We start from the raw sequence: 14,908 nt of genomic DNA, 5'->3' as shown, positions 1-14,908 counted from the left end.
GAATATAATAGATCTCGTACTGTTACCCTTTTCAAAGGGATGTTTTGTATGGTGGCTTAATTACCCTATTAGCTTTTTACTACTAACGGCCTTTTGAAAAACCAGATTTTAGTGTTCTCTGAAATACTCCATCAATCAAACTTTTAAAATTCTGATTATCAGTAAATTTTCAAATGCTTAGCTTAAAAAATGATGTGTGCAGATTCGCCTCGAAAAGTATTATCATAACCTTATTAGATTTTATAAACTTATTAATTAATGTGACTGAATCTTGTCCAAAACGTCACATATTTATGACCATAGAGAATTTAGCTGCCAAATTACTGTAAAGTTTTTTTCCTTTTTGAAATTTCTGCACTCCAAAGAATGTCTCCAAGAAAAATACAGTGTAAAGACTGTAGTTGCAGTCAGCCAGACATGGGTCCCCGGGACACCAGGGTTGTCACCCCCGTGAACCATTGAATAATTGTGATGCCAATGGTCGACCTCAAGATCTGGTAGAAGAAGAAGGCAAACCTCTTCTTTGGGGCCCCATGGTCTATGGATTCAAGCATTCATGCATGTGTGATTGTGTATGTGTGTGGGCAATGAAAAGATGATGCTTGTCATATTATTGTGTTGTTAATGTGTTTCAGAGTTCTTCAGAGCTAGCACATGCATCAACAGGGGATCATCAGGTAAGTAACAGTAGTAATAATGGATGAAGCTGCACTTGAACTAGCTGGATGGAGCAGTACAGGTTTGGTAGGAAAAGAGATGATGATTAAGGAACTAGTAATTAATAAGGTAAGTAGCAATTAAGCTAGCAAGATCAAAAGTGTACATATGCTTCTGCTGGTCCTTCCTTGCATGCAGAGGTGATGAACTGATGATCAGTAGAATGAAGAGAGGTGATCTGGAAGAATCCCTAAAGTTAGTGAGACAGAGTGTGCAACTGATCAGCTACTTTACCATGTGCAGCAAGAGTGACACATCAGTTGAAAGAAACTGTAAGAGCGTTAGCTAGTTGATCGATCGAATAATCTTACTTGGGTCGTTTGCTTTAGCTTATTCCATCCTTAAAAGTATCTATGCCCTCTCTTTTGTACTGCATATATCTTTGCAAGAAACACTTTTTCATGCAGATGCTGAATAGCTGATCAGCTTGTTTAATTTAATAATTACCTTGGCATGCCATGCAGTTCCTGGATCAATTAGTGGTGTTAATTCTGGGAATTAATCAGCATACGAGATGTCGGGGGAGGATATTGTGGTCATTTCACTGATGAGGAATCGAATCAGCTGACAAGGAGAGAACAATTTGGATGCAGTTTAAACATATGAAATGACAGTGAAAGAAACAGTATAAATTACTATTCCCACATCTCATCTTTCTAGATCGATCCTGTAGCTGATCACACTATACTGTAACTTGATCCCAAGCACTCATCACATCAAGCAGGTAGCAACCTTTTTGAGTTTTGACACTGTGGTTTGCACACACAAAACTGGCATTATCATGGGCCAAAACCTACCTTAGTACAAGTCATATCTATCCCTTGGTAAAGACAAGATCACAAGCAACTCTACATTTGTGCGGTAAAAAGGGGCATGATTTGGCCTCGCGATTTGCCGGCACGCATGAAAGATTGCGACGCAAACTCCCAGGATGCAAATTTTTCTTGAAGCATCAGCCTCGCTATCTCAAGCATGGCGATGGCGAAGCCCAAGAAAGGAGGAAGCTGACTGGCACTGTAGCACATTGTACTCTAGCATGAGTGCTCCACTTCACTTGCGAAATGGGAAGCCTTCTCTTCTCCCAATGGAAGCAAACAAGCAGCATATGCAATAATGAAAACCCGGTTTCGGGGTGTTTATGATAGCTACAACTTCTCAAAATCTTTAGCTGAACTAAGGGTTTATTTAATTGGTAAAATTTTTTGCCCCTGTATATCACATCGGATATACGGACACGCATTTAAAGTATTAAACATAGTCTAATAATAAAACAAATTACATATTCCGTCAAGAAACTGCGAGACAAATTTATTAAGCCTAATTAATCTATCATTAGCAAATGTTTACTGTAGCACCACATGGTCAAATCATGGCGCGATTAGGTTTAAAAGATTCGTCTCGCAATTTCCTGGCGAACTGTGCATTTGATTTTTTTTGTCTACATCTAATACTCCATGTATGTGTCCAAACATTCGATGTGAGAACGTGAAAAATTTTGTTTGGGAACTAAACAGACCCTAAATGATATACTCCCTCCGTCCAAAAAAAGTTCAACCTAGGTGTGATTATCCTAATACAATGAATCTAGATAACTCTCCACTCAGATTCATTATATATACTAGGAGTTATTTTGGAACAGAGGGAGTAAATTCTTCCCCAGATCTTGAGAACATGTAGTTATAGAATACATAAAATGAAATAGAAGTTAGGAACGAACAAACCTATTTTTTAAGATTCTCCCCAACTATCTTCTCACTATATACTTGTCAGAATTTCGAGCTCACTCACCAGTTTCTCAAGTGTAGCTGCAAGCACGCATGCAGGAGAGGAAGAGAAGCAGATAGCAGTGCGTTTCACTGCAGTGAGTGGTGAGTGGCTGCTGGGTCCGAGAGATTCGACGAGGTAGAGACAAATGGTTGCAGGGCATGGAGATGCATGGAGAGGACCAAAGGGAGGGTGAGAGAGGAAGGAATTCGCGTGGGAGACGGTGCAGAAGAGCTTTGCACTAGCAGCAGACCAAGCAGTGGTCGTAGCAGCAGACCAAGAGGAATACGCTTTGGCTGTGCATGCGTTTTCTCTGTCCGTTTCTGCTTGCTTCTATCTGCACTCCGTTCCTTGATTTCTAGTATTAGCTATAGACGCGATGATGCAGCCTTCCCGGGTTCTGTGCAATGCAAGATCTCTGAACCACGCAGTCCTGCATATGCCAAGCTGGATGAAATGGAATGCAGGCATCAATTCATCAGAAGCTCGTGAATTACATTTACAGTGTATGCAGAAATTGCAGGATTTGCAGATGCATAAATTTTCCATCTGCCAATCTGCCATGGGCGTAGTCCAAACAACGTTTCTTGGCCGTTCTCCTTGTCTGATCAGCAAAGGAAGGCATCAAGTCTTGAATTTGCAATATTCATGCAGATTGCTGCTACTGCAAAGGAAAGCTGTTTCAGTCATTCTCCTCACTTATCTTGGCTGATCAGTGATTAGTATGCTGCTTACTTATCTCGTGAGATTGGCATTCTTCTGAACTACTCATGCATAGCCGAATTTGCACATCTTTTGACTGATCTGACAAAATAATTCTGCATGGAGCACTACATTTTCTGAACTTGCATCGATCAGGGCAAGAATCCTTTCTCCTACAATCTCTGCATTTCGATTTGCTTGGAATGTTGTACTACAGTACCACTCCTAGTGTAGTGTAGTGTAGTGGAGTGGAGTGCTAGTTGCAGTGTTGCAGGAGTAGTAGGCAAAGTGAAGTAGGACACAGATGTGGCAATTTGAGGTTTGAGCCCATCTAGCAATCTCTCGTAATCAGAGCAGATCGATCGATGTGGGGAGCACTCTACAACACTTGCGATTTCATTTCTACGTTGCCTTTTTCTTCAGGACAAGGGAAAAGCATCGCCATTACATTGCATTGCATGCAGTTTAATTACTCCTGCACTGCGTGCTGTCCAAGAATTTTCAGCAAAGCTGGTCCTTGGGCCCGGATTAAAATAACATGATCAGATCATCAGCTAGCTCTTTGTGTGCTAGTGTTTGTACTAACTAGTTTGTGTTAATTGTTATGCAGGTCATTTTCTATGAGCAGTTTGTTAATTGCTGCTGCTTCATGTTCAGATATGACTAGATTGCAGACTTGCAGTTAGCCAGTTACATCTTCAGAGATTTTCAGAGAGATGGTTCGACTTCAAAATGAGAATGCTATTATGCTAAGTAGGCCAGATTGATCTCCAAGATACTCAAGTATGTTTGAGGAGAATTCAGACTAGGCGCTGAATCCCAAACAGTGAAATTTCTCCAAGATTTTGAAGCTAGTAGTACTAGCAAGCAGAACAATACACAAACCGAGGTCAAACTTCATGGGACATAAAGCAGACATGGAAAAGTTCTACATGGGCCATGAGAATCATCAAATCCTACACTACTTAATTACTAGCCCCAAAGAAGAACACAATCCTGACCTGATTAACCAAATAGTAGTAAACACTAAACTCATTTGGGGCCCCCCTCATCAAGCTCATCTCCAAGGACAGTTAAGCGAATCATTTGGATTGTTCCTTGTGTGTTCAAAAGCTGATCTCTTTTTTTTCTCTCTCTGTAAATGCAGGTAATTTTCTTCCTCTTCTTCTCTCTCTCACTGATCTTTTTTTTTTCATGAGTGTCAGCAGCAGTGGCCACCAAAATGTCCATTCTTTTGCTGCTTGCGGCACATGTCACACACAGCAAGCAAACAACACGGCAGCATCGCAGGCTTGCAGTGATCTTTTGCCAAAGTTACTTTCTTCCATTGCCCAAGATGCAGCTGCAGTGCAGTGGAGGGCACCTTTTTTAATCCTACCCCCAAAGGTAGAATAATACGTACCAATGTGCTAATATACCAGCTTAATACAAGTACACTTTTGATCAGGCTTCAGAGGCGTCACTAACAAGCCATGTCTAAGTAATTCTTGTAAGTAAATGCATGGAGGTTTATTAATCTATGGTTATTTTTTTTGTCATTTTTTCTTTTTCCTATACCGACTTTGAATTTTTCTTCTTCTTAATACAAAGTTTGGCCGGCAAAACCGGCCCGGCGAATTTTTTTTCGCGATTTATATGAAAACGAACACGCACACACACTATATGTAGATTACGTCTCCTTACACCTACTTAAAGAGATGGAGACCTGTGATTATGGCTTGTTGGGGGGAGTTTCTAACTGCAGCAGCTTCTCCTAGAATTAGAAATTCTCCTAAACAGTTCAGCTTTTGGTCTAGATTCTAAGAAACTGTAGTTGTAGAATCTAGAAAATAAAATAGAAGCCATAAGTTGGGAAATCTAACTTTTCCAGATTCTCAGAAGCTGGCTACCAACCATCTGCTTCTCATAATCTTACACTCCCCAAACAGGCCCTTAATTAGCATAAGAAGATTGCTTTGCTTTTTTTTCCAGAGGAACAAAATTGGTTACATAGGCGAAAGGCCCTGCAGCCTAGAGGTTATAAGAGCCTCAGTAGCACCTGAGGTCCTGGGTTTGACTCCTTATGGGAGCAAATTTTCCAAGATTTAACGGTGTTGCTTTCGGTGGTAGGCGACGTACCCGTCGACAGCGAGGCCCAATCTTCGAATATGCTCATAGGGGTAGGGTTTGCGTGCGTGTGTTTATAAGGGTGAGTGCAAATGCGTTGTGAGTGTTTGCGTTGTACTGTGTAATTCTAAATAAAGTAATTACATAAAAGCAGAGTTCACAATCTCAACGAATTCCGAGCGGCTGGAATTTTCGAAATTAATCGAGATTGTAGAAATGGTTCAAAATGTGTTGATGGGGCTCAAAATTCGCTAACTAATCGAGATTGTAACCCTGCCTAGGAGAAGTAGTATGATGACTACTTGTTTGGTTTAGTTCATGGGCCACACGTATATTTTCCTGGGCTGATTTGGTGGCTGATGCATGGGCCCACCTTGAACCTAAAACAGGCCGTAGTGACACACAGATGGACCGAAACTAAATGGGCCGAGCCAACAATCAAGGCCCGCCCATCCGTCTCCTCACACTCTGGCACACCTTCTTCCTTTTCTTCACTTGCGGTTTCTTTCTTTCTTTTTAAACCAACCAAGCAGAGAGCAAAGCGAAAGGGTGAAATAAAAATAAAAAAAAGGAAAAAAAATACCAATAAATCGCGGATTTCCCAACGCCGCCGCTCCTCTCGCGGATTCCCCAACCCTAAACCGCCGGCGGTTTCTGCGGCGGCGGCGGCGGCGGCGCGTCGAGTCGGCGGAGTCTCCGGTCAGCTTCCCTTCCGCGATTCTCCCGCAGCCGCGCCGCGTGGTTTGACCCCTGTCTCTGGTTTCCCCCATCGCATTGACGAGGTTACGGTTTCGCAGGATCGGATCGGGTTCGTCGCTGATCGAGGAGAGATCGCGTCGCCGTCGTCTCGGGGGTAATCCGTCGGGTCCTTGTTCTTCCTGGCACGGATTATTTTGGAGGGGATTCGCGTGATTTGTGCTGTGTTTTGTTCTGCGTGTTGTTGGCAGGAGAGGAGCAGGATGGACGGGGAGATGTTCGGGAGTGGCCACTGGGGTGGTTCCTTCCCCTACGCCTCCATTCCCAAGGAGAGCCAGTTCGTGTTTGATGCCAAGGCCTCGCCGCTGCAGCTGCAGCTCTTCGGGAGCGCCGCAGGTGAGATGAATCTGTTGATGCGAGCGCTGATTACTGTCTTGCATTTGCTTGGTGCGCTTTGGTAGGATGATCTAGTTGGTTAGCTTCACGGAGGCAATCGCTTGTGTGTCTTTAAGCATATGTGGTTCAGATTTAGTGCAATTGAATTCACTGCTTGAGTTGTTGAGCACTAAGCCAGCATTGCTGGGTAGATATTTTGGTTCTCTACTCAATAATGTGCCAGATGGAATCTGCACGTTCATTTCCTTGTCTTGTATTAGGATAAAAGAAAAATGATGGCTCTAATGTGAGATTTATTGATCTAGCTTGTTGACATGTTAAACTGTGTTATACTTGTATGTGCCCTTAAGATGTTGCTTGCAGATTCTCACTGTAGGATATTAGCACATTAAGATTTGCAGCGATAATTAACCCTCACCGTGTCATCTTGTCCCAATTCACTACCCAGTAGGTTAAATTGTGGAGAGGTGCTTTCATGCTCTCACCCTCCAACTAGTGTCTCATGAATTCTAAAGCATCCTAAAGGATAAGTAGAGATCATCCACCATAATGTAAATACCAAACTACTCCCTCTGTTCCTTTTATATGACGTTGGTTATTAGTTCATTTTTGAACTAACCAATGTAATATATTTAGCGATGGAGGTAGTATTAGGTTGTGTTTGGATTTGATTACTTTTGTGCAGCATCCTATGATGGTGTGTGCGGTGCCTAGAGGAACCACATTTGGTCCAACAGGGATGATGGTTAAGTCTCATTTGACAGTGAAAATAATTCTCTTGTTGCATCTTTTTTTTCTCTTTACACGTTTCGTTGATAGGTGGGACTGGCAGTTTTGCTTTATCACTTTGTGTCCTTGCTCTCTAGTTTTTTCCGTTATACACGGAGGCATCTGTAGTTCCTATTGTAGTAGTTTGGCCTGTGGTGTACTGCTGTATTCTTGCCATGTCACCTATTTTTTATCTTTCAGCTGTTACGCTCAAAATAAACTAATTTATATGTATTTAATCATCTATGCAGTTCCTGCGGTAGGAAGTACTGGTTATTATAACTACATTGCAAACAACCACCTCTCTGCTATGAATCAAGAAAGAAATACAAACAACGATGTTGGTCATGAAAAGCAACTCAATCTTCAGATGTCCCTGAACTACTTTCCTGTTGAAAATCTTGATCGGTTAGCACGTATTGGTAATCCAAGTGCTGTATCAACTGGGCTAAGACTGTCCTATGAGAACAATGAGCACACTTCAATCACATCTGGCAGTGGTAACATGTCATCATTGCCTATCATGGCATCCTTTGTTGATGAAGTGATGGCTGAATTAGACAAAGAAAACAAAGAGTTCAACTGTTATTTCGGACTTCAGGTATTCAATGCTTACTTTATTCATTGACCAAATTTGAGATGTTTGTTAGTGCTTGTTTATGGAAAAATGTTTACTCAGTAGTGGAAACTCTATGCCATTCAGTAATTTTGGAATAGTCTGGGGCTCAGATTTATCCAAATGTGATTTGGTAGTTTTGCTGTTTGACTATATTCTCTCCATGGAAACATTCAATCTCAAGGCCACCTCATTGCCAAATATATTCCGAATGCATCAACCTTGGTTTTTCCCATGTCGTCAAGTTCCTCATAGTCTGTAAATATCCAACAATACTGTATAAAGTGTGATCACAAGAATTTAATATTTTTATTATGTGGAGTGATCTGTATATGTTAGGCTCAAGTGGCAATTGCATCAGTCATCAGTTGCTATCAACTGTAAAGTAACTTAGCCTGGAATTCACATATTAAAGTTTTATAGGTTTTTTTTTTCCAATGCAACACATTATTATCTGCTCTCCCCTTACTGCTGTGTGCCAAGTGAAACTACAAGAATTGTGAAGTTTTTTACACTCATCATGTGTCTCTTTTCCCACAGGTGGAACAATTGGTTAAGTGCATGAAAGATGTAAAGCAGAGGCAGATGGTTGAATTTCTTGCATCCCTTGAACGAGGAGTAGGAAAGAAGCTGAAGGAGAAAGAACTCGAGGTGGAGGCCATGAACAGGAAGAGCAAGGAACTGAACGAACAGATCAGGCAGGTTGCATTGGAAGTCCAGTCATGGCAGTCGGTAGCACTGCACAACCAGTCTGTCGCTAACAGCATGAAAAGCAAGCTCATGCAGATGGTAGCCCATAGCAGCAATCTCACCAGGGAAGGCTCTGGCGACAGCGAAGTGGACAACACAGCTTCCAGTCAGAATGTCAATGCTGTGCCTGGGGTTTTCTTCCAGTCAGGCCTCCTCGGCATCAACAGCATGGCTGATGGTGGGCTGGGAGCATGCAGGTTGTGCAGAATGAAGGAGGCAGCGGTGCTGGTGATGCCGTGTCGACACCTCTGCTTGTGTGCTGATTGCGAGAAAAATGCTGACGTGTGCCCTGTCTGCCGCTTCCCCAAGAGTTGCAGCGTTGAGATCAACATGTCATAGCTAGCAACAGCCTTATAATCATCAGCTTAGACAGTGGTACACTGAAGCCGTATATACAAAGCTAAATCTCTCTGCCCCTCCCCCCCTTCCAGTTGTCATTCTTACATGGTGTGTAGATTTGTTGATTGGGACTATGGAAGCTATGGTCCTCCAGAGTCTCTTGATAACCATATATATAGTTTTAGAAGCTGTTACATGTCACATCCATATCAGAAAAAAGGTTATCATCCTGCCAACGTTGGAGTGGCAATTACAATGATAACCATGTTTCCTGGTTGCACTGAGGAATGAGTATTTTCTTTTTCCCCTTTAGTTTCCGGAAGCAAAAGGGATCAAAGATGATATGCTAATGGGGTTGCATTGCAGTTGCTGAAACAGAAATAATGTGAGGAGCATGTGCAACAGCCAACAGCACACGCAATGCAATGTTAAGGAGGAGTGGGCAGGCAAAGCAGGGGCTTCTGTGCAAACGGAAAGGATGAGTGCATCTGAAGTTACACCCCAATCAGCACCCAGATAGTACTGAATACTGTTGCACGCATCATGCATGCCGTTCAGGTAAGGTTCATGATTGCTGGCACCTGGAGCAATGGCACATGAACATCGAACGTGGCTTGCCACATCTCAATGCTATGGAGAATGATGATGCGAAAACTGCGGAAAAAGGAGGATTTTTTTCTTTGATTCTTGTGGAAATCGTAAGAAAATTTCCTGTGTTCCAAACGATGCCTAGTGAGGATTAATGCTGCCTATGATCCAATTGAAGTTGGAAGATGGGGTTGAATCATCGATTGGTAATCATGAACTGCTGATGGCATTCGTGCAGTGCAGCTTATACCTTGGTTAGAATCAGACGTAATTAAGCCATCAACATTTACAGAAAGCTAGCGTAAAGGGACCTCTAATCTTTTTCCCGTTCTTGGAAAATAATAATGATACTACGTAGGTAGAACCATAACAAATGATAACCACATGCAACAAACATGAAGAGTTTGCAACTGGGAAGTTGACATGAAATCTCTCAACCAAAGCTGCTGCCTTTACACGTCTTAAACAAGAACGTTTGTAGAGTCAGCCTCTGTCTAAATTGTTCATTCAAGCCAAAGCATTATCTAATCACCATCATCATCTTAATTTGTACTTACATTACATAGCTACCAAAAGGACAAGAAGAAATGATGCATCGATTGAAAAAAATGCCAAGGGAAAAAGGGTATATGGATGAGTAAAGCATAAACTACACCTTGCCCTGTCGCACACATCGCCATTATTCACTTGCACTTCAAGTCCACCCAAAAAAAAACAAAAACAAAAAGAGCATAGAACACCACACCTCCATCTCCTGCTCCTGCTTCTTCAGTTTCTTCTTCTTCTTGTTTCCCCTATAAAATTATTTGCTACACCTCGTATTGTATCCCAAGCCAAGGAGAGCATACTACACTGTTTCTGTTATTATTGTGTGAAGTGAAACAATGGAGGCAGTAGGAGGAAGAAGAAGAAGGCCAAGAACAATGCTGTTCTTGGTGCTAGTAGCGTTGATGGTGATCATGGCCATGGCGAAGACGGCGAGCGGCGGCGGCGGCGATGACGGCGGCGCCGGAGGTGACCATGACCATGATCATGAGCAATTCTTGAAGCTTTGGAACGGAAGAGGCGGAGCAGATGCTAAGGAAGATTACCTGAATTGGGACGACGACGACGATGATGATGAAGATGAAGATGAAGAAGAGGAGGAGGCGGAGCAGGTGATGGCGTGGGCGGCCAAGTGCCGGCCGCCGGCGGGGAGGAACGTGGTGAACGTCGACAGCTTCGGCGCGGCGGGGGACGGCTGCTCCGACGACACGGAGGTGTGTGCACGAATTCGAACAGCCACCATCTTCTCTTTTCTCCATTGTGCTAGCCATTGTTCATCCATCCATGCAGATTAGATGGTGTGTGCTTGCATTGGCGCATTGCACGAGGTTTCTTCACAAAAAGCATACGTTTTTTCCCCTGTAGATAGATTGCACCTTTGTTTTTGGGATGTTTTTTACTCTAAAAAGTTCAGTGCGCGTGGTTAATCAAATTTGACGCATGACAAAAAAACAAAAAAAAGTTCACATTGCTTCCTTTATTGGCCTAAGGCCTTGTTTGAAAGATTAGCACAGGGCTAATTTTAAGAGCTAATGTTTAGTCATGAATTGGTAGGTTAAACATTAGCTTAGGATGACATGTTTGGATCCATGGATTAATTCAAGGCTAAAAGGTGGAGAGAGATAGTAGAAAGAGAGGAGAGAGAAGGAGAGAGAGAGCTGTTTTTTTTATAGTCCCCACACAAAAGTAGCCCCATTAGCACCCCTTGGAGGGGCTAATGTTTTGAGCGGGGCTAATTCATATTAGCTCAAAATTAGCCTATCTGTTTGGATCTTTGAGGGTTAATTTAACACTAAAAGGTGAGAGCTAAACAATAGTCCATGAAACTAAATAGGACCTAAGTGTCAGAGTATATATTATGTTCCATATTAGTATTAGTCGAAAAGATCACTGTTCTAAACAAACAGCACCAGAGTCAGTCAGAAAAAAAATATTAAATGTACTATCAGAGATGGAGCAATTAATATCTTTAATTACTTTGAGGATAAAAAGGGCAACCACTTGGATGTTGGGAAGAAAAGCAGGGACCTGGACCTTACAAATCCAGGAAGCCACACTTTATATGTGATCAACTGATGATGACGCGAACCACATGATATATTTTTCTTTGTCGAGACTGAGAAAAAGGAAGATTCGATAGCGATGCCACTAGATTGTAGATTCCCCCTTGCATCTGACCTGAGCATGCAGTTGCTTAGCTTAACCAAATCATCCTCCAAACCTTAAAGATTGCAAAAATGTATCCTCGTCTTTCTTAATGAAGGCGTGAAAATCTCGTTGAGAGATTCAGATAGCCAAGAAGAAACGCAAGATCTAGCTTAGCCACATTGCTTCACTTAACTCAACACATTGCAAGTAGTAGCCATGTACACTTGTGCGGTGCTAACGACATGATCTATTGATGAATCCAGTTGCATATTCCGTCGATTTCTTCTGAATTAACCAGACATTCTATCTTGTTAAGTTTTCTGAACAATGCATGTAATTATCAAATATTGGTGTTGTAGGCGTTCTTGAATGCTTGGAAGAAGGCATGCTCGCTGAACAACGCGGTGTTCTTGGTCCCCGGCGGCCGCCGCTACAAGGTCGGCGCTGCCAGGTTCATCGGGCCCTGCAAGAACAGGATGATCATCCAGGTGAATCCATCATGTACACTGCAAGTTCATCGGATTAAGATGTAGATTTTACATCGGATTTCATTAGCACGTTTTTCAAATTTTTAAACGGTATATTTCGTAAAAAAAAATATATAAACTGCTTTAAAATATTAAATATATCAGGCTTTCAAATTTGTGATAATTAAAACTCGATTAATCAAGAGAATATTATCTCATTTTGCGCCTTCTAACTTTATTTTCATCTTAATATATCTCAAACGTACTAGAGGGCTAAGTTTCTAATTTAGAAAATGTTGTATATATTAGGTTATTTGAAAGCTAAGTTACATGTTCGATAGGTTAAGTTTCTAATTTTAAAAATGTTGCATATATCGGTTGGATGCAGATCCCTTCTTAAAAAAATATCTCAAACACCACCAGGAGTGCAGTGATCGATGATTCGATTTTGTGCAGATCCAGGGCACTATCGTGGCGCCAGATGAGCCGTCGGAGTGGGATCCGGCGAGCCCCCGGCTGTGGCTCCTCTTCTCCGGTCTCGCCGGCGCCCGCATCCAGGGCGGCGGTCTCATCGACGGCTCCGGCTCCAAATGGTGGGCCAACTCCTGCAAGATTGACCGCTCCAAGGTAATTAAACATTCACTAATTATCTCTAGCTTAGCTCACTGATCACTGGATTGTTACTGACCGTCAGTTACTCTCCCTTTCATCTCGCAGCCATGCAAAGGAGCACCTACGGTAAGCAGGATTAATCACTTAATTAATCACAATGTTATTACTCCACCTCGTTTTATACTTTAAGTTGTTTTGATTTTTTTTTCCAGTTAACCTTTTACAAAGTTCATAAAAAATATTACAATATTTTCAACACGAATAAAATCAAAATATATTTAATGTCTATGTTGTAATATAAACTTAATTAAACATAATATACTAATTTAAAAATGGAGTACTAAAAAAACTATCGCAAGTTTTTTAATTGCAGTTTAATTATAACTACACTTTAACTACGATATAACTTATATAAAACTTACATTTAACTATGGTTTGGTTAGCAAGCACTAGGATCTTATGCGTGACATGTGTGAATTTTTTCTAGCAATTTTTTTTCCTTCATGCACAAATCTCGAGGTGATCCGATGGTTACAAATTTGAAAGTTTTAGGGAAAAAACTTGCAAAAGTTTTCTAACAAATCCATTTAAAAAAAATCAAAACAACCTAGGGCTTGTTCAGATTGTAGCTAAAATTTTTGGTAGGATTTCTTATCTATTTACTAAACCTTGGTAAGAAACTAAATGTATGCATATATTTGACAACTCTATAAAAAAAATGGTATGGTTTGAAATGGCATAAATATAAACAAACCCTTATAATATAAACTGGGGGTCTGTTCAGATTATAGTTAAAATAAACCTTATCAAATTTTGGCAAGATAGCAATATTGTTAAAATTTTAACAGGATTTTCTTATGTATTTATCAAATTTGGCAACAAACTAAACGTAGACATTTTTTGATAACTTTACAAAAAAAATGGTATGGTTTAAAATGCCATCAATCTGAACAGCCCCTGAAAATACTCCCTTTGTTTCATAATGTAAGTCACTCTAGCATTTTCCATATTTATAACATCAATATAAATATGGAAAATGCTAGAGTGACTTACATTGTGAAACGGAGGAAATAGTACACAAGCATTTTTTATTAACGGTTGACCGGGGAGCATATGTACGTGCAGGCTTTGACCATCGACTCGTGCAGGGGGGTGAGCGTGCGGAACCTGCGCCTGCAGAACGCGCAGCAGATGCACCTGACGGTGTCGCGCTCCCGCGACGTGCGCCTCGCCAGCGTCCGCGTCGACTCGCCGGAGGACAGCCCGAACACCGACGGCATCCACGTCGCCGACTCCACCGCCGTCACCATCCAGTCCTGCCGCATCGCCACCGGCGACGACTGCATCTCCATCTCCAACGGCAGCTTCGCCGTCCGCATGCGGGACATCGACTGCGGCCCCGGCCACGGCATCAGCATCGGCAGCCTCGGCCAGGGCGGCGCGTTCGCCGCCGTCGACGGCGTGTCCCTCGACGGCGCCCGCGTCGCGCGCGCCCAGAACGGCGTCCGCATCAAGACGTGGCAGGGCGGCGCCGGCTACGTCCGGAACGTGCGGTTCGCCGGCGTGCGCGTCGACGGCGTCGACCACCCCATCGTCATCGACCAGTTCTACTGCGACGCGACGCGGCCGTGCCGGAACCGGACGTCGAACGTGCGGGTGAGCGGCGTGGTGTTCCGGAACATCACCGGGACGGCGAGGCGCGCGGAGGCGATCAGGCTGGCGTGCAGCGACGCCGTGCCTTGCGTCGGCATCGTGCTCAGCGACATCGACCTGCGCCGCGAGGACGGCGGCGGCGAGGTGCAGACCGTCTGCAACTGCGCCATGGGCTTCGACGACGGCCGCGTCAGCCCCGCCGCCGACTGCCTCAGGACCAGCCCCTGCGGCGGCATGTCGCCGGACGACTACCACCCCGACGACAAAGACGACGACGACGAGGTCCGGCATACCGAGCTGTGAACTGAACTGAACTCTCATGCGTGAATGCTAAGATCGATCGGCTTAAGCTCAATGAAGCCCTTTTGACCCTGCTATTAATTACAGTAGTAGTAATTAATTAATTATAATTAATTAATCCTACTGGTGCTTTCCTTTTTGTTACAGTGTGCTTTGTAAATTAAATGTCACAGTATTATATACTCACTCCGTTTCACAATGTAAGGTATTCTAGTATTTCTAATATATTGATGTTAATGAA

The 14,908-nt window shown here is 42.8% G+C and overlaps 2 protein-coding genes across 2 annotated transcripts; both read left to right on the top strand.

Moving 5' to 3' along the window:
- Positions 1-5,832: 5,832 nt before the first annotated feature.
- Positions 5,833-9,166, top strand: LOC4328190 (BOI-related E3 ubiquitin-protein ligase 1). Its single transcript, XM_015772127.3, has 5 exons — positions 5,833-5,988; positions 6,087-6,142; positions 6,237-6,381; positions 7,401-7,750; positions 8,306-9,166. The coding sequence occupies exons 3-5, from the start codon at positions 6,249-6,251 to the stop codon at positions 8,852-8,854; spliced, it is 1,032 nt and encodes a 343-aa protein (XP_015627613.1). The 5' UTR covers positions 5,833-5,988; positions 6,087-6,142; positions 6,237-6,248; the 3' UTR covers positions 8,855-9,166.
- An 881-nt stretch (positions 9,167-10,047) lies between these two features.
- LOC4328189 (probable polygalacturonase At1g80170) lies at positions 10,048-14,871 on the top strand. Its single transcript, XM_015772126.3, has 5 exons — positions 10,048-10,701; positions 11,995-12,123; positions 12,559-12,729; positions 12,820-12,840; positions 13,840-14,871. Exons 1-5 carry the CDS (start codon positions 10,327-10,329, stop codon positions 14,668-14,670), a joined length of 1,527 nt encoding a protein of 508 aa, XP_015627612.1. The 5' UTR covers positions 10,048-10,326; the 3' UTR covers positions 14,671-14,871.
- The last annotated feature ends 37 nt before the right edge of the window (positions 14,872-14,908 follow it).

The sequence above is a fragment of the Oryza sativa genome, chromosome 2, assembly GCF_034140825.1.
Source record: "Oryza sativa Japonica Group chromosome 2, ASM3414082v1".
Lineage (NCBI taxonomy): Eukaryota > Viridiplantae > Streptophyta > Magnoliopsida > Poales > Poaceae > Oryza > Oryza sativa.
The sequence above is the reverse complement of the archived record's forward strand: the minus strand, read 5'-3'. Positions and strand labels throughout refer to the sequence as shown.